At 51.9% G+C, this 27,605-nt stretch overlaps 1 protein-coding gene across 3 annotated transcripts; it reads left to right on the top strand.

Moving 5' to 3' along the window:
* The first annotated feature begins 420 nt into the window (after positions 1-420).
* Positions 421-26,297, top strand: SSUH2 (ssu-2 homolog). Of its 3 annotated transcripts, none has more exons than XM_037019388.2 (12): positions 421-550; positions 8,439-8,537; positions 8,855-8,936; positions 10,403-10,532; positions 11,787-11,847; positions 12,895-13,019; positions 13,583-13,645; positions 15,258-15,343; positions 16,670-16,762; positions 17,306-17,411; positions 19,836-19,943; positions 24,035-26,297. In XM_037019388.2, the coding sequence occupies exons 1-12, from the start codon at positions 523-525 to the stop codon at positions 24,179-24,181; spliced, it is 1,128 nt and encodes a 375-aa protein (XP_036875283.1). In that variant the 5' UTR covers positions 421-522; the 3' UTR covers positions 24,182-26,297. The 3 variants fall into 3 exon arrangements, with proteins under 3 accessions (XP_036875283.1, XP_036875282.1, XP_073087068.1); XM_037019387.2 differs by having other exon boundaries at positions 10,400-10,532; XM_073230967.1 differs by lacking the exon at positions 13,583-13,645 and having other exon boundaries at positions 10,400-10,532.
* The last annotated feature ends 1,308 nt before the right edge of the window (positions 26,298-27,605 follow it).

Below are 27,605 nucleotides of genomic sequence, written 5' to 3'. Positions count from 1 at the left end.
CCCAGTGAGACGAGGAGGTTGACAGTCGGGGCCTCAGAGATCCCACCCCTATCTTCTCTCCCCCTGGGGAGGTGACCTGCTTGCAGTTTTTACGTTGGTCGGTATCCCTTTCCTGCCTACCCCACACGCTTAGTAGCCTCCCTCCCACAGATGAACAGTATAGCCCAGGGGTCAAGAGCCCCAACTGGGGAGTCAGACAGATGAGGGTTTGACTCCCCTCTCGGGAAAATGGGCATCATGAAAGTGCCATCCCATAGGCTGTGCAAGGACACAGGTGGCTAAAGCACCCAGCATGAGCCTAGCATGTAGAAGGCCTTGTGGGCAGGAGCCCTGAGACCTCTGTGGACCGGGAACAGAGCAGCCGCTCTGATGGACTCTTTCCTTCCCCATGTTTCCCTCTGTTGTATTCAAATTGGATGACAATGGGCCTGATGTTCTGGGAGGGGCCAAGTGGGGTCCCTCAAATCCAGGCAGCCAGAGCCACTGGGAGGGCAGACCCCTCCTCGGCTGGACGTCGGGACCATGGACAGGGACCCGAGTGAGGAGGACAGTAAGTACAGCGGGGAGGGCGCGGGGGAGGGCGCGGGGCGCCCACCTCTGCAGCCGGTACGGGGCCGCGTGCTCCCTCTGCCCGCGGTGCCGTCTCAGGCGCAGCGTCTGTGTTGCCGACAGCGTCCCTTCCTTCCTCCCTTCCGCGGGCGTTGTAAAGCCCATTTGCATCCTGCAGGCTGTTTCTTCCATTGTGTGCCTCTGGGCAATGGGGAAGGATGGCAGAAAACTAAGGTGAGAACTTCTCTCCCTAACCACGGTGACACCATCTGAGGCTTGCGTCTTTATCCTTCTCGTCTGTAGTTGACAGTCCCCCGTCACCCGGCGCCCATCCAGCCAAATGTGAGACTGGTTATCAGGATTCTCATTTCAGTCCCAGTTGGATGCAGTTCGTAGATTAGGTTAATTTTAAACAAATGTTATGAAAGCTCTCCCTCTAGCAAACAGCCTGCTTGTTCATTGCCTCTCCTGAAACAGCCTCGGTGACCCCATCCTGTAATTAATGAGACAGAAATACAAGGGAATTGAAGGACTATTTAAAGAGATGAAGAAGGAAATGGTAATTTTAGGAAGAAACGTGCTATATTTAAAAAGGGTATTTTTGATCCTGAATTTGGAAGGGGCAATGTGGTAGAGTACCAGATTGGGAATTAGAAGGCTAGGGTTCAGGTACATGCTCTGTGGTGAATTGGCTGTGTAATCTTAGGCAAGTCATTGAACCTCTCTGAGCCCTGATTTCCCCATGTATAAATGGAGATTACATCAGGAGTTCTTGATTTGAGGACCATGAAGATGAGGGCAAAATGTGTAAATGTGCTTTTTTTAGGCAAGGGCTGGGGGAGGGGGTGCAGAGTACACAGCTTTCATGTGAATCCCAGAGAGGCCTGTGACACTAGTACATTTTTACCCAATTTGGTGACCTTGAAAGTCCTTTGTAGGTCCAACATTCTTTGTTATCTTTAATGTTGGTATCTCAAAGCTTTAAGTTTCAGAGCTCAAGTGGGATATAAAAAATGAACCATGCTAACTGTAGAGAGAACTCATTTTAACTTCTGTTGGAATTCTTTTCCATACTGAAGCGGGAGACTGTGCAGAGATACTTACCATGTGTTTGAGCAAGGCCTAATCTGATCTCTGATATACTGGAAATTGTGTATCTATAGTCTTATCTGATAAGCATCTACTAACATTTGGATATTAGCAATCTTTCCTCTTCAAACCACTACTCATTAATAGCCTTTCACTTGATAATTATAATTTCATTTTATAATTATCAAAAGCAGTCTTTCATTTCAGATCTAGATGCAAGTCCAAGCTCTGCCTCCTAATAGATGGGTGACTTTGCTCAAGTCACTTAACCTTTCTGAGCTACATTTCCCCCAATTAAAAGTAGAGATGGTATCATCTTGCAAAACTGGTAAAGGATTAATTGGGTATAAAGTGCCTGATACATCACTCATCCCAGGGAGGCATGGGGTAAATGTTGACTCTGGAAAATTATCAGTCATGTCCCCCTGAGCTTTACAATTAAACTGCTATTATTGGAAAATACTATCACCTTTATGTTTCTCTTTTGGCATCGTGCCTTCTGGTAAACAAGGGAGAGTAAGGTGAATTCTTTAGCTCTCCTAAAATTCTAAAACCTCTGATTCTGTCACCCTCCATGCTGTTTTCCAGTATAATTGAACCTCAGGTCAGCACTTAGGGTGTCCTGGAAGGTACAGGATAGTCCAGAAAAGTTTTTAGAAAGTAAGTTGGTGAAATCTAAAACTAGGTAAATTTTTCTTCAAGTTTCAGAAAGGGAGCTGCTGTGGGACTTAGATAATGTAAGTGTCCCTTCTTAGGTGAGAGATGACCACCCACTTTATCCAACTGAGTCACCCTTCCCAGCCGCTGAAGTGTTGTCCCCTCAGTTTTTAAGCCTATAATGTGGGCAACTTCAGAGAATGAGTATCTTCCTTCAATGAATCCCTTTGGGACCACAGCAGGCAGGGATAGAGACCTTCTGGGATGTGGCAGCCACATGGAAGTCACCTGGAAGGCCTTTCTGCAGCTGGGATGCCTCTGTCAGCGTGGCAGCCCAGAGGTGGCATCTCCCACCATTGGCTGGAACACCTCCAGTGACGGGCTGGTCCCCCTCCTACAGCAGATGCTGTCATGAATTCTTTCATGCCCTGAGTTGATACTACTTTCCCTGGAGCATCTACTCTTTAGTCTTGATTTAGCCCGCAGCCCCCACCCCTCTAAGGCTACTCAGAATGTGACTGAGAAGCAACCCTTCAGGGTCTTGTCTTCTCCACCTTGACCAGGGCCTATTTATTTGATGTAATAAGGTTTCAATAACTCTTAGAGGAAGTTGACCTAGCCCAGAGCTGAAGAAGAAAGATCCCCTTCTTTATTCTAAAAGCCATATCCCTTATAATATACCTTCTTTTATTATAGACTGAACCCCTCCCAGAAATGGTAAGCAAGAGCCTCTTCAAGTAAGATGGGCTGTAATTAGAACCCCTGGTAATTTTAAGAGAGGGCTGTTGTCCAGGAACCGAAGGACCTAGGTGGCACCTACTGACTCCTGGGCATTGGCACTTGGGGAGGGGGCAGTGATCTGAGGCCACACCACTGTCATCACCAGTGACCCGATGCTAAGGAGCTGGGGCTCTCCCTTGGCACCCAGGCCAGCTGTGCTCCCCAAAGCTCATTCATTCAAGTGTTCCCTTCACCCACAGTCTTGAATTGGAGATTGGAGACTGGAGAGAAGCTGTCATGGCCAGTTGGTAGGAAAGGTTCCTGGACTTCTCAGCAGGGGCCCAGCTTCCAAGAGCCTTGGTGACCGACCGTGGGGGTCTTAGCATTTCTCACATATCCCTTTGGATGGGGCCATGGCCACCCAGGGCGCTGGCCCACCCCACCACATTGGCCCTGGCTGCGCAGGGCCCACCCGGTCTTTCCTGCAGGCTGCCGCGTTTCTGGAAAGGATTTGTGTGCCCAGCAACTCCTAATGGAAAGATACAGTGTCCTCTTTGGAGAATAAGAAATAAAAAACTTCAGTGAAATCATACTTTATCTTAGAGGTAATCCCAAGGACTTTCCCAAAGCCTTCACTTATCTTTCTTCCTAGTCTTCCCATACTCCATGAGCTCCTTATTTTAGAGAAAGATCAGGCCCTAAAACAGTAAGTGGTTTTCCCCCAAGATTACACAGGGGGTCTGTTGTGTGCTGTGCTCAAGGATGAATTCGTTGGCCTCCCTTCAAGGTGTTTAAAGTCCAGTGGGGAGGCAGACCCTAAATGGATTCTTTATAAAGCTGTTGGGAAAGCAATGGTGGAGAGGGGAACAGAGCACTGGAGGGCACAGAGAAGGGGGACCACAGCCAGGTAGGCCCTGCAGGAGGGGAGGTCTGGGCCGCGTCAGGCCGAGGGAGGTGATGGGGTGTCAAGGGCAGGAAACGCCAGAACGAGGGCTGAGACAAATGGCACAGATACAGCCATCAGTGTCATGAAGTGACCAGTCTCCCCTGGTAAGGAGAGGCCAGCTTAGAAAGCCCAGCCCCCATGTGGCCCTGTCTTGGCACAGTGTGGCACTTTCTCCAAAGCAGGAGCTCCATATCCCAACCAATTGGAAATGAATCATAATTTTTGTTGGGTTGTCTCTTGGCATATCAGAGGGGGCCTGTGTAACTTCAAGGAAAACTCCTCTGGCCCGTCCTCCTCCCTTTTCCTTGATGTTGGTCTCACTCACATGGAGGGCATCGTATTTGCTCCTCCAGATGTTTTCTCAGCAGCTCCCATCCCAAAGCTGCCGCACTTCTCTCTCAAGGCTCAGCAGCCTTGTCTCCTCCCACTTCCTGCTCTGTTCTAGGCCCCCCATCCCTTCGCTCCCAGTTAGCCGTCTTCCCTTCCCCACCCCTGGTCTGGACAACAAGGTTTTTCCCCTGTCATGAGGGCAGACAAGGCTTCTCTTCCTGTCTCCCAGTCATACGGGGCCTTAGCTGCCAAGTTTAGGAGCTTGGATGTTAGCTGTGGGCAGTTGCTTCAGTGCGAATGGCCTGGCCAGGCTTTCTGGTTTTGCTATAAAGGCCTTTATGTAATGTGGCCAATTATTTGGTTTGTTCTTCTTGGCAAAGCAGGACTCTTGCTTGCTTTATCTAATGATCACCTGACTCTCCTTCTCTTTCCCTTTTTTTAAAAATGATTTTCAATCATGGTAAATATAAATAACATAAAATTTGCCATCCCAACCATTTTTAAGTATACAACTCTATGACATTAAGTGGATTCCTGTTACTCTGCAACCATTCATCTCCAGAAGGTTTTCATTTTGGCAAAACTGAAACTCCAAAGCAATTAAAACAACTCTCCGTGCTCTCTCCTCTCTGCTCCTGGCAAACACCATTCTATTTTCTGTCGGTGTGAATTTGACCACCTGAATCTCTGACTCTCCCTTGCATTATCTTAAGTCTAATTCACGTCACAAGGCATTTATGCGCATTGACAGCATGCAAGCGGCGGGGGCTCCCTGTCCTAAAGGCTTTCTCACAACTGTTGGAGGAAACGAGGTAGGAAACAAATAGAAGCAGGATGGCTGTAGGGGGCCATCTGAGCAGAGAGGTGCTACGATTTCCCTGCTTTTAAGATGATTAATACTGGAATCAGGAGCAGGAGACGTGAACTCCTTTTATCCTGTGAAATAAAGGGAATGGCATTTGAAACAAAAAAAGTTAAAGAGGTTATCCATTAATTATGCCTGTCCCCACAGGAAGAATTCCTGTCCATACAAAAGGAAAATAGCTGGTGGCTGGTGAGGACTATCTTGGTTACACTTTGCAAAGCTTTCTGGGCTACCACACTCACAGCCATTTACATGGAGCAGTGAGGTGTTCAGCTAAGTGGAAAGGACACTGGACTTGGGGTCAAGGTCTGAGTTCTAAGTACTACTTGTTGACTCTGCTGTGAATATGTGAGCTTGTTGCCCCAAATCCCATTTCTGAGCCTCATCTTGTTCTATGAAATGGAGCAAACAGTGGTTGTCACGAAGCGCAAAAGAGGTCATGCCTGTACCATCCCTTTGTGAGCCCCAGGGCACAATGAGCGTGTGAGGGTGGGGCGGCCTGGCTGGACAACTGCCCTGGAGCTCAGCCCAGCACCGTGGAAATGGTGATGCGGCTGGCGGCCCCCTCGGGGTGCCCCACACTGGGTGTCACACAATGCCCCCTGACGTTGGTGTTCCTATTGTGCCTGACCAGATCTACACAGGAAATGACGCATCCGCCTGTAGGTCAGCCTGGAGTCCTTTATTTTTGTACCTCACATAATGGTGAGATTAATTTAGCTCTGACGAATTGTAACTGCTCAGAGAGGTCAGGGTGGCTCCCGGTTGATGGATGGGGCTCTAAATTTCCCACCTCTCATTCTTCCCCCTTCTGCGGCTTTGTTTAGTTTGCAGAAGGACATAGAAGCCACATGGCCTTCCCTGCCTTCTAGTTGAGGAGAGCGTCAATGTCCCAGCCAACCCAAGGCGTCCTGGTGGGCAGGGGCCGTCCCGCAGGAGAGGGCAGTGAAGGTCTTGCCTTTCTTTCTGTGCTCAACATTTTCCCTCTTGTCTCCTGGCTGAAAGGAGCATGTAGAGAAAAGACTTTTCCCTCCTCGGGTCCAAGGCATTGATTGAGCATTTACTAAATGCCAGGTTTGGGGCCAAGAGCTGTGTACATGTTGTCTCATTAGATGGGCATTAGCGCCATCCTGGGAGAGTTGACTTCTCCAAGGGTGTGTGGCTGGCACCGTGTCGTGCGTTACGTGTCTCAGACTGAGGCATTTCTGAGGCCAGCTTCCAGCACCGTGCCTTGGGGATCCTGACTCTAATCACCCCTGGCTGCAGTCCAACCCCGACCTTCCTCTGTAATTCTGCTAACTGGGCTCATGGGGACTGTGGTGGATGGGCATAGGCCTTGGGCCCAGTAAGGTTCAAATTCCAGCCTCCACCTTTCTGACCCCCTCAAGCCCATTCACACAGGTGCTAGTGTCTACGTCGGGCCAGGCAAAATGTGGCTCAAGACCCAAATCTGACTGACCCATGACCTGTTTCTGTATGGTTTTATTGGAACAAAGCCATGTTTATTCAATTGTGTATTGCCTATGGCTGCTTTCAGGCCACGTGGAATGAAGGATCAAGACAGACCATATGGTCCACAAAGTCTACAATATTTGCTACCTGGCTATTCATAGAAAATGCCCATCCCTGGATCACTCATGGCTCAAATAGCTTAGGATGCCAGAAAACTTATTAAAAGTAAAGCAAAATTGAGAACTAAGGTCTGAATAAAATTCAGGATGAATGATTAGACTGGAGATGGCAGTGCCCACTCGCAGGCATTGGTCCGAAGCTTTGGGGTGATGTCACTCTGTCACCCCCACTCACATCCCAGGTGTCTCACCTACTTCTCACAGCATCACTTGCTCACAAAGATAGCTTTCCTGCCAAGAAGGGCCCAGTCAACATCTGCATTCTTCTGTCTCAGCTTCCCTTGAAAATTCCCTGCAAGCCCCTCCGAGAGTCATATGTATTTCTTATTGTCAGAGGACAAGGAGGTCTGCTAATCTGGGGGGAGTGTTCCAGTGGGATCGTTCGTTTGTCCTAATGACGCCCCTCCTCCCTCCACTGTTCTTGGCACATGGTTCAGGATTTCAGGCTGTCTCACCGCCTGCCATCTCTACTTCCAGATAACCTAGGCTGCTCCAATTTAGAATAAGATCTGCTTATTTCCCTGCCCCAGTTTTTATTAAACTCAAAAGGATATTGGCCATTGCTTTTATTTTTGTGGAAGCAAAGGGCTGTGGGCTGTAAAGAGCTGCAAAATAAAAGTGCGATGGAGGGCGGGAGGTAGATCAGCTGGAAGTCTGCCCTGAGTGCCCGTCAGTGGTTTAATGCAGAAAGGATCACCTTCCATTGATTATTTATCAGCTCACCCTGTAAGGTCAATTTTCTATCATTAAGCTGGGCACTAGAGAGCCAGAGATATGAGGGATTCTTGCTTCCTAGCATGAAAGGCAGCTAGAAGTCCTGCCCGCCATACCTTCTGGAACCCGGGGTGGGAGGTGCTTTGTGGGCTGTCCACAGTTTCCAGGGACCAGTTCTTATATTCTGTTTTCTTGGAGTCTCAGGGCCGCGTGCATCTGTGTCACAGCCTGACAGATCAAGATGCGGTTTTAAAAGCAGGCATGTTGTAAGTGAGTCCTCCACGAGGCCTGCCCCATGAAAAGTACCTGAGAAAAGATTGGGCTTTGGGGACTGACGGGCCTTGGTTTGAATCCATCTCCATCACTAGCTGGCTGTGGGATCTTGGGCGAGTCACTAGCTTTCTGAGCCCCCGTTTCCACATGGGTAGAATGGGTGGTATTAGTGTTTTAGTTCGGGTCATCCATGAAGCAGACACCAAGGTGACATTAGACGTGCTAGAGGCCCCTTGGAAACACCTGTGAAGGGCAGAGGGGAGAAGGGGCAGGCGCAGGCAGGGGCTGCCCGTCTAGGTTTAGGGAGATGGAGACGAGCATCAGAGAATTGTGACTGCCTGCAATTCAGTACCCGTGTCCTAGAGTCTTGGAATGATATGCTTACAAAGAACATGTCATAGTCACCGGCACAGGGTAGGGGCCCAGCAAACAGGAGTTGCCATTTTTAATCTTTTTCTCATCAACATTATCCCGGCTGTTACTATCACCCCCCCAACCCAGCCAGTCCTGCAGGTGCGTTCTTTGTCCCCAGGGTGCCAGAGTGAGCCAGCCTCCATTCAGCTGTCATGCTCTCAGTAATGCACCCACCTCTCCTGACAGCCTCAGAAGTTGCCATCAACTTTCCCCTCCCTCCTTCAGGCTCTGACTGCCCCTCTCTCTGCAGGTGTGGGGGACCTCAGCTTTGAGGCCGAGAGCCCTCTGGCACCCCCAGATGAACTCCTGGAGAGACTGCCCAGCTATGACTGGCTTCTTCAAGAGGCTGGTAAGTCCATGGGGCTTGGTGCCTGGGCTCATGCTGATTGGAGGCCTGTCTCTAGAGCAGGCCAACCCTGGCCTGGCTCCCCTTTTCCCTGGCGGGTCCTGGGACACCTCTCATCACTGTTGAGGGAATGGGAGGACCCTGTGTCCAGGAACATGCACAGTGTCTTTGTCTGTTTAAGACCAGAATTATGCTGGTTTTAGAACCATCACGCTTGTGTCTCATGCATTAAAATGCAGCATCCTTTCCTTGTTTCACCCCCAAATACCTGTGCGTCTGAGCTGGACTTTTGAGCCCCCTACTCCTCCCTGCTCCTCCAGGACGGCAGATATTCTTCCCACCCTTGGAGGCCCCAGGGAGACCCCACGAGCAAAGGTGCTGGGCCTCGTTCCTGGAACATAGGTAAGCTGCGTCTGTGCCCTGGCCACCCACATGGAGCCACCACACTCGGTCACGCATGGTGAGCCTCATGTCACCACTGCCCCCTGAGAGCCCTCCCCCGGGACCCAGGGGCCACAAACCTCAAGTCTGACAGAACCTCAGGAACCTGGACCTGCTGGGCCAGAGTCCCCAGGGATGGAACCTGGGAATGTGTATCTCACCAAACTCTTTGGGCTGTTTGGCTACCAGGCAGAACTGAAAGCCACAGTCTAGACCAGAGGTTGCAAACTATAGCCCCCGGGGCAAACCCAGCCTGCCACCTATTTTTGTAAATCAAGTTTCGGGAGGACACGGCCATGCTTGTTCGTTTATTTACCACCTATAACTGCTACAGCAGCAGAGGTGAGTGGTTGAGCCAGACCACATGGCCCAGGAAGCCTAAAGTATTTAACCATCTAGCCCTTTACAGGAAAAGTTGGTTGACCCCTGGCCTAGCTCCCTGGAGAGGCCCACCCCTCCTCGCTTAGAGAGGGTTCAGGCCAAAGCACGGCTTCCTTGCCAGCTTTGTTCAGAGGGAAGGTGGGCTGCCCCTTGTCTGGGTCTGGCCTCTCTGCTGGGTGGTTGCATCTTGCCTCCAAGAAGTCTCTGGGGTGCTCCCGGCCCTTCCCTCCCTGGCCACCCAATCCCATGCCCAGCACAGACCCCGCTTCCTTCCTGGAGTTGTCTTGGTCATCTGGCCCATGCACGCGCTTCAGGCACACAGGGCTGTCTGCCAGTCGGGGGTGCTGGAGACACGGCGTGTGTGAGAGGGCTACCCGTGGGGAGGTGGGCTACCATGGAGAAATACATGCAGATGCAAGCAGGGAGGACTTCAGCTTTCTGGAGGTGGTGGTGTTGGGGTAGGGTGGGCTTTACTAAGGAGAGGATGTAGCAGTTGGGTCTCAGGGAGGCTTCCAGGGGGAAGGGAAGCATCCAGAGAGAAGGCCGAGGAAAGGGATATTCGTGTCTGCCTTCCCATGCACTGCCACTCTCATCTAATGGGCTCACGGTGAGTCTCTGGAGCACTGCTGCCCGACAACAGTTCTCTGCTGTGGTCTTCCCACGAGCATTGTTCACAGCACCCCTGGCCAAGGTCAAGGTGCCCAAAGGCAGGGACATCACCTTCCCTGACTCTGTGTCCTAGCTGTGCGACATCTTCCCTGGACTGCAGTTTTCCTAATCTGTACAATGGGGTAGTTAATCTCTGAGGGTTTCTTTTTTCTTTTTTTTTTTGAGTTCTAAGATTCTCTCAGCCCTTCTTCTGAACTCTGCACTTCAGCCAAAGAAAGGTTCGCCGCCTTCCCACCATGGCTCCTGTTCCCACAGTGCCCACCCGCAGGGCTGCTGAGTGCGCAAGCCCTCCCTTCTCCTGGCCTGTCTCCACCTGTGGCCAGCTGGGGTGAGCCCGGAGGCCCTGCCCAGACCCCCTGCCCCTCTGTCCCCAGCAGAGTCCCTGCGGTGACTGAGGAGGTGGCGCGTGAGGCCCTCCGCAGCTTCGTGAGCTCCAAATGCTGCTATGGCAGCAGCGCGGCCGGCGACCTCATCATCCAGGAGCTGCGGCAGCAGACCCTCTGCCGGGTAGGGGAGCCCCTGGTGGGGGCCCCGGCACTGGCAGCCTCAGGGCTCCACGTGGTGGCCTGTGTGGGGGTGAAATGGGAGACAGCTGTTTGGGGGGAGCAGTGCTTGTCAGTGGTGGTGACACTGAGGGCCCTTCTGCCTCTTCTCTGGTCTGTAGCTCTCAGGAGCAACGCAAGAAGTAATTATTATCAGTCTTCCTTGGGAGGCTGGATGGGCTGGGCAGAATGAAAAGAACAGGACATGGGCCTTAGCAAATCCTCACAGTTGGTACGATTGCCACCAGTTAGAGGAGGAATTGGAAGTCCAGAGAGGAGAAGTGACTTGCCCAAAACACGCAGCTTAAAGTGACCATGCTGGGACGCAGACTCAGGTTTGCTAGCACCAAAGGCCTTGTCCTTAAACACACAACCAACCACTTCCCGGTGGGGTGGGTTGAGAAAGGTCTATCCACTCCCCTCCATCCAGCTCCCTCTGCTTCCCCTAGTTATGTCTGTGCCAAGGAATCATTTATTTATCAAGCCTGGGCCTGAAGCTCCAGGGAAATCCTATGTCTGGCACCAAGACCACAGCAGGCACTTACATCACATTCTGCATTGACAGGGCCAGGGGGCAGCTTTTAAGTTCACATTTTCCAGTGTCACTGGTCACTGGCATAGCCAGCCTGCAGTGAGCAGTCACACAGGAAACAGAAGACTCACAGGGAGTGGCTAGAGCCGAGACCTGGGGGAAGAGGCCTCTGTGGAGCTGTGTAACCTTGGGCAAGTCACCTGACCTCTCTGAGCCTCCATTTCCTCACATGTGAAAGGAGGCACCTGATGATGTCCAATATCCCTTCCTGTGCTGTGATTCTGCAGATGAGGATCAAACAGGAGGATCTTGACATCAGGCAGACACGTTCCTCTAAAGGGAACAGAACAGTGGCTTCCAGTGGCTTCCATCTGTCAAAGGCAATTGCTACCTCAAAACTTGCCTCATGGAACATTTTTATGTATAAGGAAATGGGGAGCTGAAATTGCCCTAGTTATTGAACTGGCAGGGGGGATTTCCTGGGTGGACCGACTCCCTGCAGGCATCCTGGGGCATCTGGCAATCGCTGCTGCCAGCCTGCTCCAGGCAGCCCTTGGGTACTGTGTCTGGGGCCTTTTAGTTTCCCTGCTGAGCCGCAGCAGATGGAAGCCTCATCATTTTGCGTAATGCTTTGTCTTCCTAAAGGGCATGAGCGTCAATGTGCTATTTTTCTTTTTGCCTCTGTAGTATCGACTAGAGACTTTCAGTGAATCCAGGATAAGTGAATGGACATTTCAACCCTATACTAGTAAGTGAAATCAGTGTAATTGGGACCAACTATGGCAGGGGCTGGTGGGAAACATCAGGACTTGTCTTGGCCATCAACCCTGAGTAAGATGCTGCTCTGCTCAGAGCCTGGGTGTCTCTGTCCCCAGTAAAATGAGTAGATGGTCTCTCATCTCAGAGACTTTCCTGTGCAGATCTTAGCACATGCATCCTGCCCAGATGGTTTGCAGAAGGCCCTGGAAGAGTCTAGTGTTTGCTCACAGGCTGGTATGTGCACATGGGGCAAGGCTCAAAGGCAGCACGTGTGTTTGGGCATCTGCCTGCCTCCCTGAGTCTCTAGACCCCCAGACCCCGTTCACTGTGCCATCTTACCTTCTGCTGAGCCCCACTAGAGGCTTAAGGCTCTCTTTCTGGAAATCCCGGTGTCCAGCCTTTCTCTGCTCATCACTTTGGTTCATCCTTCAAGACCCAGCTCAGGTCACCTCTTTCGTGAAGCCTGTCAGGATTTCTCCTGCCACTCCCCTCCCCAACAGAATGAATCAGTCTTCAGAGTTTTCAGAGCCCTTTGTGCAACTCTTATCTGAAGCATTTAATATCATATCATGGCTAAAGCTATGGCTATCTCCTTGAAATGAGGAGGAGAAGGTGAAAGAAGATGGTGGGGGTGGCGACGACAGTGATGACAATTCTTGTTTATTGAACCCTCAGCATGTGCCAGCCCTGTGCTGAGCATTTATATGCCTTCTTCTATCTGATTTTCACTACCATCTATACGGTAGGCACCAGCATGATCCCCATTTTAGAGGTGAGAGAACTGAAGGTCAGAGAGGTGAAGTAACTGGTCTGGAGTTACACAGCTAGGCAGTAGAAGAACCTGGAGTCAGACCCAGGCATGTCCAGCTCCAGTGCCTGGGTGCCTTGCCGTGGACTCCAGTGGTGCCCCCTGCCCCCTCCTGTAGCCCCAGGCCTGTAGCGTGGCATGAAGGGGAGTCTCTACAGCACTTGGGGAGTAATGAAAGCTGGTCCTTGCAGCTGTCTCCTGGTCTTAAAATGATCCTTTCTGTGTCAGACCATTCAGTTGATGGGCCACAAAGAGGGACCTCCCCCAGGCTTTGGGACATCGACGTCCAGGTTCCTCCGATGTTCCAGGAAGACACCAGGAAGTTCCAAGTCCCTCACTCGTCATTGGTCAAGGTAACCCTGTGTTATATGACGTCCTCATCTAATGACCTGCCTTGTTTGCACTGTAGAATGTGACACGCATGTAATTTCACCCTCTGAGTTTTCATGGCATTACAAGATGAAGAGGACTTGGAGAGTCCACAGCAAGTTCCGTCTGTTCTTTTTCCCAGAGCGGAAAGACTATTTGATTTAGTGAATAGATTCCAATCGCTAGCTTGTTGCTTTTCCCCAAAATGCTGTCCATTGTTTATGACTTCTATTTCCAAAGACCACTTTAGTTACCTAAGGGATAAAGGACACTGGCCTTTGTAGTTTAGCCTGAGAGCTGAGTTAGGACATGGGGCTCGGAGAACACGTCTCCCATTCTTAGCATCCAGAGCAGGCTGGGCTGGGGCTCTGAGGAAATGGTGACTTTGGCTCGGCATTCAAGGCCCTTTGGAACACGAGTCAGTTGGGAAAGACCATCTTCCTAGCCTGGCCCTGAACTGCTCAACCCCATTTTGGATGGGGACATCACGGGGCTAGGGTGGGGGCTCCTGCACTGGTGTCTGGGAAACAGAGTGTCTCACTCTCAGGAATGCCACAAATGCCATGGACGCGGGCGTTACAAATGCAGCGGCTGCCACGGGGCCGGCATGGTGAGTCGTGTGTGGCCGTTGGTGAGTGAATGATCCTGTGGGAGGAGGAGCACACGGGGACAAAGGGCCGGGCTGCCTGCAAAGACAAGTTGTTCTCTCTTTCTGGGCATCCTGTTCCCACCTGGAAAGTGGGAAAGCTGCCCAGGCTGCCTCCACTGGCTTTTTTTCAACTTGATGGCTTATGATTTTAATTCTTCTCTCCTTTTCCCATCCTTCCACCAACATTCGTTGAGTACCTGCTCAGCGCTGGGCCTTATGAGAGGTCTAGGCCCTGGGGTCCTTCCCACCAGGGACCCTCCATCTGCAGGGCAGACCGACAGGTGACCAGCGCTGGTAGTACAGGGTGCTGAGTGCCGAATAGGCGACACTCAGAGGGCGTCCAGAGGCAACATGGGTGGGTCCTTGTACTAGTTTCCTAGGGCTACCCTAATAAATGACCACAGATGGGGTGGGTGGCCTAAAACAGAAATTAATTCTCCCACCTTTCTGGAGGCGGAGAAGTCCCACAGAAAGGTGTCAGCACGGTAGGTTCCTTCCGGAGGCCCTGTGGGGGAGCCCCCTTCCTGGCTTCTGGCAGCTGCCGGCAGTCCATGCCTTCCCTGCGCCTGTAGCCGCATCACTTACGCCTCTGCTCCCCGGTTACGTGGCCTTCTCTCTGTGTGCCCTGTGTCTCCTCATGGCCTTCCTGTCGGGGCACGGGTCCTGGGATTAGGGCCTGCCCTAGTCCAGTACAGCTTCATCTTAACTAATCACATCACAAATCCTCTTTCCCAATGTCTCATTCTGAGTTCCTGGTGGATGTTTTGGTGCGGACACTATTCAGCCCAGTCCAGGCCTCTAAGCACACAACCAGTGCCATTTGCCTTCTTTGCAGAAACCTCAGAGCTGCTCACTGTCCCAGGAATAAGACCACACTCCCCATGCATTCTTAGCTCTCCCCATGTGCGCCCGATACTTCGGGCACATCCTGCCGACCTGCCACTCTGAGCTGCGCCTCCTCCATCCTCCTGTCCACCTGCCTGCCCTTCCACACTTTGATGCCCACCTTCCTTCTGCCCACTGTGTGCTTGCAGCTCTCCCCACTCAGAGCATTCTCTCCTCCACCTGCCTCTTGCCCGTGCTGTGGTCCTGCCTTTTCCTCCCTCCACCCCTGCTCCCCTCCTCTCTCAGGCCTTCTCCAAAATGTCTCTGGTGCCCCCTCTGAGCCAAATGTGGGCCTGTAGCCTGGGCCCCTCTGGGACCTTTCCAGGGCAGAGCTCCTGTCTGCGGCACCAGGTCCCTTGGCCAGCCGCCCCTCTCCTTGCCCCCTCTGGTCATGGCTCTCTGGCCTGGGGGTAGTCCCCGCGGTCATGAGGATCGGACGGTAGCAGGAGAGGCTGCTGTCTCAGGAGAACCAGGGATGTCAGGATGCAGAGTCCTTGGAAGCTACAGCAGGAGAGGTCCCGAGACACACCATGTCCAACACCCCCATCTTCCAGACAAAGGGGCTGAGGCCCAGAGAGGAAGGGGCTTGCTCAAGGGCACCAGGCTGGGATTCAAACCGGGTCTTAGGATGCCCTTTGCCCTGCCTCCCAGGGAGGTAATGGGGGCTGAGGCCGTGGTGTGTCCGCAGGTGAGGTGCTCTTCCTGCAGTGGAGCCAGACGCAAAGCTAAGCAGCCCCGGAGGTGTCAGATGTGCTCAGGGTCCGGCAGGCGGAGGTATGAGTGGGTTCCTCGGCTCCGAGGTGAAATGCTGTCCCTTATGGGCTTCCGTGCTTTTCATTGTCTGCCTTCTGGAGGGCAGGCAGACGCACAGTTTGTCCTGTCACTGCTGTGTCCCCACAGCTGTGCTTACTAGGGGCTCTGTACATATTTGTGGAGTGGGTGAGCTTTTCTCGAGGCCTGATATTTCAAAACTGGAACTCATGAAGCACTCTGTGGGTTGGGCATAAGGAATGAGGCCCTGAAAGGAGGAGGGGCTGGTTTAAGGAGAGGAGACCTCCTCCTGTTCATGTGGTAGGGAAGTGAATATAGAAGACCACCCAAGGGTGAGATTCCTAACTCGGAAAACTGGGGCCTGGGCAAACCCTTATTTATAACTCATTGCAGGGCCTGAATGGAGGAGGAATCAAGGAAGGTTGGTTGATTGACTAAACAATCAACGAAGTTCCATCTCTGCTTATAGGGCTTTGCAAACAGTGGGCATTATTTTGTAAATTATGTCCTTTAATGTATTTATAAATCTTAGAAACAAAACCATGAGAAGTGAAACTATTCAAAGTTGTGTTGGTATGTGATACTGTTGGCTCATTGAGGCCCAAAGCCATCCTTCCAACAAGCTAAATGGCAAAGCTTTGGCGGGCCTGCCACCCATAGTTGGTAAAGAAGGTCTTTGATTTGGAAAGAAACTCAGGTTTCCTTCATTTACAAGTGAAGGAAATCCAGCTCAAACTGGCTTTAGCATTAAAGTTAATTTATAGGCCCACATAACAGGAAAGTTCTGGAATGTATTTCTGTCATAGCTTCAGGTACAGTTGGATCCAGGTGCTTATACACTGTCACAAGGAATCTGTCTCCATCCCTCACCCTGCTCTCCTTTGTGTTGGCTTCATTCTTAGGAAAGCTGTCTTTTGTGGTGGCAGAAGGGACCACTAGCAGCTCCAAGCTTATTAACCTCAATAGAAAAGGATGTCATTTTCCTGGTAGTTCCAACAAAAGTTCTTGGGCAGATGTCATGACTCATCCGGGTCATGTAACCTTCTTTGTATCAGCCTCTGTGGCCAGGGAGGGAATAGGCTGATTGGCGAGGCTGAGGGGCAAAGCTGGTTATAGAAGGGGTGGGGGTAGCCCAGGAATGTTGTGAGCTGGGTGGGAGAGGGGCAGTCTCCAAAGTGAAGCTGGGGCACTGCCTCCAGAAGCAGGTCTAGGTGGTAGGCAGGTGGAAGCAACCCATGTCCACAACAGTTGCATGAGGAAGGATTTGGGGTGTGGGGGGTCCTCTGAAAGATGGTCCCATAACTGTCTGTTGGTGTGTGCCCCTCTTAGGTGCAGCACATGTTCGGGGCGGGGGAGCAAGACCTGTACCACCTGCAAGGGGGAGAAGAAACTGTTGCACTTCATCCAGCTGGTGATCATGTGGTACGTGGCAGGGAGCCGGGGGGCCTGGCCTTCACTGGTTTCTGCAGAGAAACTCTCCTGGGCTGGGGCTTTCTCAGTACAAGGACCTGCTGGGAGAAAAGTGCTTAGAGCAACCTGGAAAGGGGAGAGATGCCTGGGAAGAGGCAGCGCAGGGTGGCAGAATGCTGGCAGGCTCTGCAACAGACCTGTGTTCATATTCCGACATCAACACTTTCTAGCATAGCAGTCACTCAACAGCTGGGCATTCCCAAGTGGGTACAGAGTCCCTAAATTCCCATCAGGGAAGGCTCCATGCATGAGGGGCCTTTCCTGTCAGGCACCTTGCTGAGCACTTCCCAGGTGAGGATGAAATTACGTAGCAGAACTGTTAGGCCTTTACTAGTTTCCTATTTTACAGATGAGGTTGCCAAGGCCCGAAGAGGCAAACAACCTTCTCAAGGTCCTGCCAGTAGTAATGCAAGCCCTCCAGCCAGATCTGATTCCAAACCCATGTTCTTAACCCAACACAGCACCTACTCCCTCCCTCATCCTTTTCACTTCCAGGAAGAACAGCCTGTTTGAGTTTGTGTCTGAGCACCACCTGAACTGCCCCCGGGAGCTCCTTGCTAAAGCCAAAGGGGCAAACCTGTTTAAGGATGAAAACACCGTGGTAAGGAGGGCTCTGCAGAGCGCCACAGAGAATCTGGGCTTCTCCTCCCCTCCTGTCCTCACTGCTGGCCTTCTGGCTTTCTGTGCTGCAGCATTCACTTGGAAAGACAGGTTGGGTGGGAGCGGGGGGTGCCTGGGCAGGACGAGGCATGTGAATTTCACATACTCAACTCTCCCTTTTTCTCCTTCTCCCTTTTTCTCTTTCTCTCTCCCTCTCTTCCACAAACCTTGAGACCCTCCTTCTACATGAGGCACTATTCTAGGCCTCAGAGATGCTGTGAAACAGTCCCTGCCCTCATAGGTCTTACAGTCTGTGGAGGGAGATAATGATGACAGCTTTACCACAATGTCAAATGGTGGTGAGGGTCACTGAGAAATTTGCAAGCAGGATACAGATACAGGAAGGGCTGGGGATGTTGTTTCAGCTGCAGGCAGGGAAGTGACCCTGGGCAAGAGCCGAGTGCAGGTTGTTGGGGGAGTGGACCATGTGGACATCTGAGAGAGGGCGTTCCAGCAGAGGAACAGCAGGGCAGAGGGGCTGGAAGGCTGTGAGCTAGGCAAAGCAAGGAGCTAAGACACAAGAGGTGTCAGCAGCCAGATGAGGGAGGGTCCTGTAGGCTAGGGTTTGGTAAAGTCTGGCCCTTGGCCTGCTTATTTACATAAAGTTTTATTGGAGCACAGCCATGTCCATTTGCTTGCATATTTTCTGTTGCTGTTTTTGTGTGACAAGGGCAGAGTTGAGTAGCTGAGACAGAGGTCCTGCAAAGCCTGAAACTATCTGGCCTTTTACACAAAAGATTTGCCAACCCCTGCTGCAGGCCTTGGCAGGGCACTTGGCCTTGATGGGATGTCTGAACGGCATCCTTGTGTCGTTTTCTGAGAGTGATGCCAGGGTTCTTGTTTATGAAGCCGAAGAATGAGTTTCACAAACACTCAAGGTAGGAGAAAAAGGTACAGGCTTTTATTTAGAGATAAAGTGAAAGGACAGAGCTCCAAGCTCACGCCAGGACGGGACAAGAGAGTCTGTGATGGTGCGTTGTCTAGGGGTTTAATCCGCAGCTGAGGATTTTGGGGAATGTGAAAAAAAGGCCTTTTGGGGAATGTGTGGACTTGCACCACCTGCCCTGCTCTCAAGGTGGGCTGGGCTATTGTCTGTCTGCTAGGGCTCTTTACAGTGAGAGATACCCTGGTGGAACACTCAAACATTCCAGGCCAAGTTGCTCCTGGCCTTTGACCTTTAACTGATCTCACTGAAGATGTCTATATTCTTAGTCTGGTATCTTTCCCTAGAGAATTAGTGTGACCTTGACTTTGCATAATGCTTAACACAGAGTTTCAATAGGGACTTCTTTGCCCATTGTTACATTGTTCTGACTGTAAATATTCCGCCCTGCTTTTCCCAGAGGCCCTCACCCTACTCTGACTACACCCTCGGTCCCTGTCCCAAGAGGGCCAGGTTCTCAGTCTGGCCCTTTCAGACTGGCTTCTTTCACTTTGTAATATGCATTTTTAAAAATTGAGATATAATTGACATACAACATTGTATTAGATTCAGGTGTACATGATTCATTTGTTTAATGTATAAACTATATAAACATATAACATATATAAGCAAACATTTTATTTGTGTATATTCTGAAATGGTCACCACCATAAATCTAGTTAAGATCTGTCACCACGCATAGTTACAGTATTTTTTTGTGTGATGAGAGCTTTTAAGATTTGCTTATTTAGCAACTTGGAAATCTGCAATACAGTATTATTAACTATAGTCACTGTGCTGTACTGTCAATCCCCAGAACCTACCTATCCGTAACTGGAAATTTCTAACTTTTGACTTCATTGCCCCATCTGCCTCTGGCAACCACCAGTTTGTTCTCTGTATCTGAGTTTGGGTTTGATTTTAGATTTCACATATGAGTGAAATCAAATTGTATTTGTCTCTCTGACTTACTGCACTTAGCATACTGCCCTCAAGGGCCATCCGTGTGGGTGTGGCCACAAATGGCAGGATGTTCTTTCTTATGGCTGGATAGTATTCAGCCTCCTTTCTCTGCCTCAGTCCCTTCACTTCCTACACGCTCACCTCAGGTATCTGCCACCCCTCCCCTCCCCGGCCCCCAAGGCCTCCTACCCCACCCAGGCCTGAGTTAGGCAGCAGTAAGTTTGCTGGGGAAGGGAGTGGGCCACAGGTGCTCCCCATCTACAGCCTTTTCAGGTCTGAACGCCCCAGGCTGTCACGTGGGTCATCAGGGGCCTGCCTACGGGTAATTCCCAGCACGTGTGTGATCCTGGCACCCATCACCCCCACCCCACCGCCCCGCCCCCGACACCCCCGGGGCTGGTTCTTCAGTCTGCATCCGAGCCCCACGCTCCAGGTGCTGATACTGGGTCAGGGCCCGAGCTGGAGTTGTTTCCCCCTCAGGTGTACCCCGTGGTGGACTTCCCACTGCGCGAGATCTCTCTGGCCTCGCAGAGGGGCATCGCGGAGCACAGCGCCGCCCTGGCCTCCCGAGCCCGCGTCCTGCAGCAGGTGAGCCAGGCGGGGGCCTGGGGCTGCGGGGAGGGGAAGCTGCTGGGTGGCCTGGGCTCCCTCTGTCCTGCTGGTCGCTTGCGAGGAAATGGGCAAGGACGCTCCCTCTCTGAGAACAGACGGGAGGCAGGATGGGGAGGTGGTTTGAGGGTGGAGGGGAGGCTCCGGTAAAGAGAAGAGAGCGTCAGGGCCTGACCTTAGGGCAGAGGCGGAGCGGGCAGGCGGGACCCTTGGATGCTGAGAGATTTTTGGATCTTTACGCTCTAGCAGTGGGAAGCTATTTATTGCAGGGTTTCAAGTGGGAATATGGCTCCCTGTGATTTTGACTGATTCTAACCTTGCCTTGGAAGGGAAAGCTCCGGATGCAGGGCCACAGGCAGGCCTGGAGCCCGGCACCCTGCCCCTCAGGACTTCCCAAGGGCGGGTGGCGGCCTGGGCTGAGCTTGCTTTGGTGCTGCGTCCTGCCGGCCACTAGGTGGCGGAGGGGCCTCTGGTGTCCCAGTGTGGCCCTGAGCCAGCCGCTTCCTCCGCCCCGCAGTCCCTTTCTCAGCAGTGAGAGATGCCACCATCGCCTCAGAGGGTCCAGTGGGGATGAGGTATAATGTGCCTAAAGCGCTTGGAAGCTGCTGCTGGAAATGTCTGCTTTCCTTCTTTTCCCTTTGCCATGAGTATTCCCCCCTCTCTCTGCACACCTCCCTCTGTTTTCAGGAGAGAGAAGTATGCATTTAATTAAAAATGAATAATGACCACCATGGAGCTGGGCTGGAAATCATTATTATGTCCTCAGAAATCATGGAATCAGGGCATTGCAAACTCAAAGGCCTACCAGGGCTGGTGGTAATGTGGGAGCCCCTTATCCAAAGAGGCAGGCCACCACGTACGCTGTGTGGGCCCACGGGCAGAGGTTTCGGACCTTCAGAGGCCCTGAGTTTTACATGAAGTCTTCCAGTTTTTCAATATTGAGGACAAAATTATTTAAATGCTAAGAATACTGTATGGGCCGATAGGCTGGCTTTGGCCTGTGGGCCATCACTGGCTACCCTGGTCTAGTCCAAGCCTATGACTTCTCCAGAAAACCAGAGGAGGCCCAGAGGGTGGCAGTAGTTTACCCAAGATCACACAGCTTCTTAGTGGAAAAGCCCAGGAGTTTCCCATCTCCAAGCTAAATGTTATTGTTCATTGCATTCAAGACAGCACAAACAACTCTTAGGAAAGCCAGTGTAGGTTTGTGGGGATATCTGTGTGGGCAGGATTTAGGGCCCTTTTCGCTGGGGTGGGCAGCGCAGGGACAGCTCAGTTATCAGAGTAGGGCTCCCGGCCCCTCTTGCCTTCCGCAGGCCTCACCATCCTGCGAAATGAGAGGGGGCTGGCGGGGGGACCCTGCCTTAGGTTGGGCTCTGCAGAGGCAGCTCCGAGACTAGGATTTGTGTGCAGGATGGTCATGAAGGAAGGGCTCTTAGGAGAAACCTGGAAACGAGTCTGGGAGCCAGAGTGGGCAGGGGAGGCCACACAAGGGCACCATGGAGGTGGCGGCCTAGCCTTCATCCCGTCCCAGGGGAGTTCTGAGCGCCAGCCACACCCAGCAGCTGTCCCCTGGAGGTGAGGGAGCTGGACTTGTGCTCTAAAGCACCGTCCAGTCATCGGGGACCTCCTCCTAGGCACTCCTGCTCGCCGTGGGGCAAGTGGGTTCCATATCCACAACTCTGAAGAAGGTTGAGTTGTGAGCAGCAGGGGTGTGTGTGCAGAAGCGGACTCCAGGGGATGCGAACAATGCACGAAAGGTCCCAGAATGACCTCTAGGGGAGCTTGCTCTTGCAGCACTAGTATTCTGCAGTGTGGGTCACACGAAGAGCCCCAAATACCGAGTTGTTACTCTGGGAACGGAAAGAGGATTAAGGACATGACTTAGCAGCTTGTAGACACCAGTGGTTGTCCTGGGACTCTTACTTCTGAGACTGATGATTTGAGTCCCTTCTGGACCCTTCATTCGGCAACTGGGGAAACCAAGGCCCAAAGAGGGGAAGTGACCTGCCCAAGGTCACACAGCACGTGGGTGGCAGGCCTCAGTCTGGAAGCTGTGTCTCCAGGGGCTTTCCCCTGTGGCTGAGTCCTGTCTTGGGCGACACTAGCCATTTGTGACCCAGTCCTGGAGGAAGGGAGAGAAAGTCAGGGGAAGGGACACATTTTCCTTTAAAAGGGGACACAGTGGGAGAAGAGGGACTTCTGTGAGTCATTTTCCTAAGTCATCCTTTGGTCCTGGATCTGTAGACAGATTCATGCTGAGATTTTGTTTGGGAGTGAGAAGTTGGTGAGTGGAGTTAGCACAAGGAGGCGCTGTCATGACACTGAGTCCCGGTCTTTACTCTCAGGCCTGGGAGCTGCCCGTCCCAGGTGTGCAGGCAGACGAGGGGATGGTGACCCGTGGTAAGGGGCAAGATAACCACTTGATGGCAGCTGAAGCCCTGACCAGTTTGTGGCCTCAGACTCCGTGACCTTGTGAATCAGAAGCAGATGGGACACTTGGTGTGCTAAGCTCTCCTTCTGATCTCAGTGCAGAAGTCTGGAAACAAGCCTGTCCAGGCTTTCTGAGCCGTGATGTCAGCTCTCATCTCCTCTTGCCTCTCTGTTCCCGTTTTGGGTTTCTGTATCAAAATATTAAGAGGGGTCTTCTACCTTTTATTTCCCCAACTACCACTTGGAGATCAGCTTCTGGACACCGAGTAAAACAGTCTCATGATCTCCTTTGGTGGTCTTGGCAACCATTTGACATAGAAGTTTATAATCCCCATTTTACAGATGAAGAAACTGAGGTTCAGAGAAAGGAAGCTTCATGGAAGACACACACTGTGACTCTTGAGTCCTCTCGTCCTGCCACGATGCCGCCTCTCAGCTGCCCTGCCAATAGAGTCGGGGACCTGCTTCTCAAAATTCACCCCCTAGCCTATTTCCCCTGGGGCCTCTGGACCATCACCTGCAGTGGAAGGACTTGGGGCTCTTTTCTGGAGGGGTACAGCTTCTTGCAAGTCCAAGAGTCTGACCCCGGGCCAACCACACCACCTCCCTCCGGGGTTGGGATTCCCACATCATGTCTGAGCAGCTTGCACAGAAGAACTTAGGGGGTTGATACAGAGTCTGGTCCACAATACAACCTCAGAAAGCTTGTTTCCATGATTGGGAGGAGCTTTCCAACATCAAATGTTTCTTTAGTCGTCCATACAGAACAGCGCCAAAAACTCTCAGAGATGGGTGTCTGGGAGGAGGCCAGTGATTTCTCCCAGGGAGGGCCACTACCTCCGTTCAGGACCCCTTGATTTTAGAAGGTTGTTAGCTGCTCAGAGAAGGGGCCAGAGAAGAAGGAGCATTAGGCCCACCCTGTGGCCGGGGGTGAGTGCCGGGGGCTCTTGGGCAGAGTCCATACTGCAGAGGAGATTTGAGCATTACGCAGATGGGGCTTGACCTAGATGATCCTCCAAACCTGAACCTCCGTGAGTCCACGGGCCTCAGTCTCCCCATTTATAAAAACAGGAGAATATTTGAGAAAGACTTTTCTCAAAGGAGGGTTGATGCAAAATCATGTGGTAGGGGAGGGAGGGAAGGATCTGAGAAAAGAGCCTAGAGCAGTCCAACCACCTCTGGAATTTGGTGTCAAATGTTTTATCTTGAAATTTAATTCAAATTGTACAACCCACTCCTTAATATCTCCATGGCTCTTTTACTATAAAAATGCTTAAATTGACTCTATCTTCCTACCTTTCTTTGCCCCTCCACCCCATCTAAAAATTAATGCTTTTGGAAAATGTCCTGTTTGGCTGGTGGCTTTTCATATGTGGGACTCCCCTGGGGATGCCTGTGCCCCCAGATAGAGTCAGATAGGAGGTACAGAGGAGAAATCTTGGGCCTGAGCTTAGGGTGTGTGAAGGAGCATGATAGGAGCTACATCTAGAAAGGCAGATTGGAGCCAAAATGCCAACTTCATCCCATAAAAAGCATGAACTTCATCCCATAGGTAGTAGGGAGCTACTGAAGGTTCTTGAGCAGGTGAGTGATGTGAACCAAACACTGAAGTTTTTCTTGGCCAATTGTTTCCTCAGCGCCAGACCATCGAGCTGATTCCCCTCACGGAAGTTCATTACTGGTACCAAGGGAAGACCTATATCTACTACATCTATGGCACCGACCACAGAGTGTACGTGGTAGACTACCCTGAGCAGTACTGCTGTGGCTGCTCCATCCTCTGACACGGCACGGCTGGCCCCAGAGCCCACAGCTCACAGGGGCCCAGGAGGACAGCCAAGGCCTCTGAGGTCACTCATCACTGGCTACACTGGACAGTCACGTGCAAACCATGGTATGTCGTTCCAGATAATTCATCTATCATCTGTCAAGCCACAAGTCTTTCCAGAGCCCCTCTGGTGGAATCCATCATGTATGTAAACTACAAGAATTAAATTACACACATTCCTTTAGGACAAATCACTTAAAGGTGGGGGCTGGGCCTCTGGTCTGCAAGCTAATGCTCTGAGTGAGTGTGTGGTTTGACTTTGCTCTTTCCTGGGCTCGTCTAGGTGCTGGTATGCCTCTGTTAGTGTGAGTCTTTCACTGAGCTTTGCATATTGAAATGTTTAATGATACACACAAACTGACTGCTCCTAAATGTGTACCCAACAGGATACGTAGGCATGAAGTACAAAATTTTAGTTCCCATTCTGTGGGTCAGGAATTAGTCACAGACTTGGTGGAGATAGTTTCTCTGTTCTATGATATCTGGGGCCCCACCTAGATTCAAAGACTGGGGTTGTCTCAAAGGCAGGGGGCTGAAATCCTCTTAGGGCTGGCTGACTCAGATCTGGTGGTCGATGGTGGCTGGGACCTCTGCACATGTTCTCTCTCTGCAGCCTGGGCTTCCTCACGAGATGGTGGCTGTCAGGGTAGGTGCTCCTCGTGCACATCCCGATTGAAAAATAGACATCAGTTCTCAAACTGAAGAGCAGACTTGCTGTGTTGGATGGACTGAGGGTCTGTGTGCTGATCCCTCGTACGGTACCCAGGTCAGGGTAGATTTTGGAGAGTCATTGTGCATATATGCACATTCTTATATCATGTGATGACCTTAGAGCCCGCCCATGGAGTAGGACGTGAACTGGTCCTGTGCACCAGGACCTCCCACCTGGTGCGGTGAGGCTGCGTGGTGGAGGGGGTGCTCTGCAGACTGAATGCCCTGTCCGCCTCGGAGGAGGCCAGGTACGGGGGCCAGGCAGGCCCTGTGCACCTGGCTGTCACCCCCTGTCATCTTACTGTGCCTGCCTCCACCCTGAAGGGGACTGCTACAGCCCAGGAGGGCCGTTCTGCGCCCTCTTGGTCCCCAAGCTCCTGCCAGCCTGCAGCCCTTGTCGCCCTTGCTGTGGGATGATGTGGCCATAACAGGTCTTGTTGAGGGAGGCTTGGGGAGCCTGAGGCCATCGTCCAGGGCATCGCTGACAGATGATATGCAAACTGGCACCTGCCTCCTTACCTGTTACCGTCTAGTTCCAGGGCCTCTCTGTTCAGTCACTGCTGTCTCTCAGTCTGGCCACACTGCACCTGGTGGGGCCTGGCTGGCAGGAGCAGCAGGGTTCAGAGGGGTGTCCGGCTTCCTTGGGGCTTCGTGGAAGACAAGGGAGCTTGCCTGAGAAGCAAGGGGTGGTGCCTGGGAGACTGTGAGACACCTGACCCCACCCCAACAAATCCACGAGGCTCAGATTTTGCCGCCTCCAGCTGCTCCCACTAAATGCCACAGGCTCAGCAGGTTGGGGAGCCCAAGGGCAGGGCAAGGGCCACCCTTGGGTCAGGAGCACTCTGGTTCCTGGGGGCAGAGCCTGGTGGTTGCAGGGGAAACGGGGAGGGTTGTGCTCCAGTCTGAGAGGCTAACGCCTCTGGTCCCTGATGTCCCCACCGCCTACCTCTCTGGTCCTCAGAGGGAAGCTTCTGCCCCTAGGGGGCATCGCGTGCATGGAGGGCATGGTTCTCAGTTGGTGTAATGATTACAAACAGCCCTGTTGGCATTTGGTGGACAGAGCCCAGGGAACCTGGATGTCTAGCAGTGCTTGGCGACATTGTTCTGTGAAGTGTGTTCCCCACCTTACATGGCTGGCAGCTACCCACTGATGGTCGCGTAGAGCTGAGTTGGTTACACAGAATCTCTTCATTATTACTTAATGTAATGCTACTTTTTATTTAGACTTCACCTCTGTTCTTAGGTTTTCACATATGTCTCGTTTGAATTGGTTTCTGCTCTGTCACTTCCTTCAGGTCCAAACTTGTGGCCATCTGATGACTTCATTCCAGCTCATGAGCACTAGCACATTGAAATACATGTATTTAAAAAACAACTTGTTTCTTGTTTCTCCTTTATATTTCACTTTGGGAATTAAATTGCTTTAAAAAAAAAAAAAGCCATGGTATGTAAGTGGGCTATATCAGAATATCATTTTAGAATAAAAAGGGACCATTAACTGTGTTATGGTTGAGGCCCCATGGCCTGTACACTCCATTGGCTTGTGAATCTGATGAGAAAATCTGGCTGCACTAAAATGGGTGTAAAGGGCTGCTGCTCCCAGTGAGCACCAGTGAGTCACTAGCCAGAGGGCCCCTTAGTTCCGATGGTTCTGGCAAAATCTCTGATGGATACTGGGTCCTCCAGCTGTTTGATAACTGTGGTGTGTTTTCCCCTGCAGGGTGGTATGTTTTTACAACCTTCACTGCAGCCAGGATGACTTAATTTTCTATTTCTGCCTCTTTCTGTTATCCTAGGGTTGAGTTGGCTGTGAGTGTGCAGTCATAAACCCTATTGAAGTCACGGGGGTTGGGGAGAGAGGAGAACCCGAACCCCAAACTGGCCACCACGGAGTGTGGCTTGGTCCTGATTTGATTATGCTGTAGAATGTCAGACTCAAGGGGTTGCTTTTTCTCTATTGCTCAGCCAAAGGAGAACACTAGCCCTGTGCTTTGTCAGTCCCCGACAGCCACCGGGTCTCTGCCAGGTGACCAGAGCCTGTGCTGGGCTGATTGGGGGTTTCCCAGCACCCTGGAGGCTCTGCCCTGTGCCTGTAGGGAAGTAGGAGAGGCTATATGCGCAAGCAGAGGGAAATGAAAGCAGCATCTTGAAAGTCTGGTAGCTTTACAACATCAGGACTTCCTCCCCCACCTGGGTCCCCTCCCTTCCCTCCAGATCCTTCCCCCTGCATAGTTCCCCAAGCCCCGGGCTCCAGCGCATGGTCAGGTTGTTGTACCGTGGCTGACATGAATTTCTGGCTCATGTGCAGCCCTTGACATGGGGAATGATGAAAGAGCCGTGCATGTTCATTGTCAGGCCGAAGAACCTAGGTGGGGTCATGTTTCTCAGGAGGGAAGACGCTTCTAGGTTCAGCAGCTTGGACCCTGAACCCTAGGCTCCTTTTGCTCACTGGCCATTTAATGGTCAGGAACTGTGGGAAGAGCATGGGTTTGGGGTCATCTATGCTCCAGTTCAACTTCTGCCCCTGCCCCTTACTGGCTGTGTGACCCTGGGCTCTCGAACCAACCTTGCCGACCGAGCCTCAGTTTCCTTGTCTGTGACCTGGGAATGACGTTGCTTGCTTTGCAGGGTGGGTTGAAAAGAGATCAAGGGGCTGGTTTTCAGCATCA

The sequence above is a fragment of the Manis javanica genome, chromosome 3 (genome assembly GCF_040802235.1).
Source record: "Manis javanica isolate MJ-LG chromosome 3, MJ_LKY, whole genome shotgun sequence".
NCBI classification, from domain to species: domain Eukaryota; kingdom Metazoa; phylum Chordata; class Mammalia; order Pholidota; family Manidae; genus Manis; species Manis javanica.
This window is presented reverse-complemented; position numbering and strand designations above follow the sequence as displayed.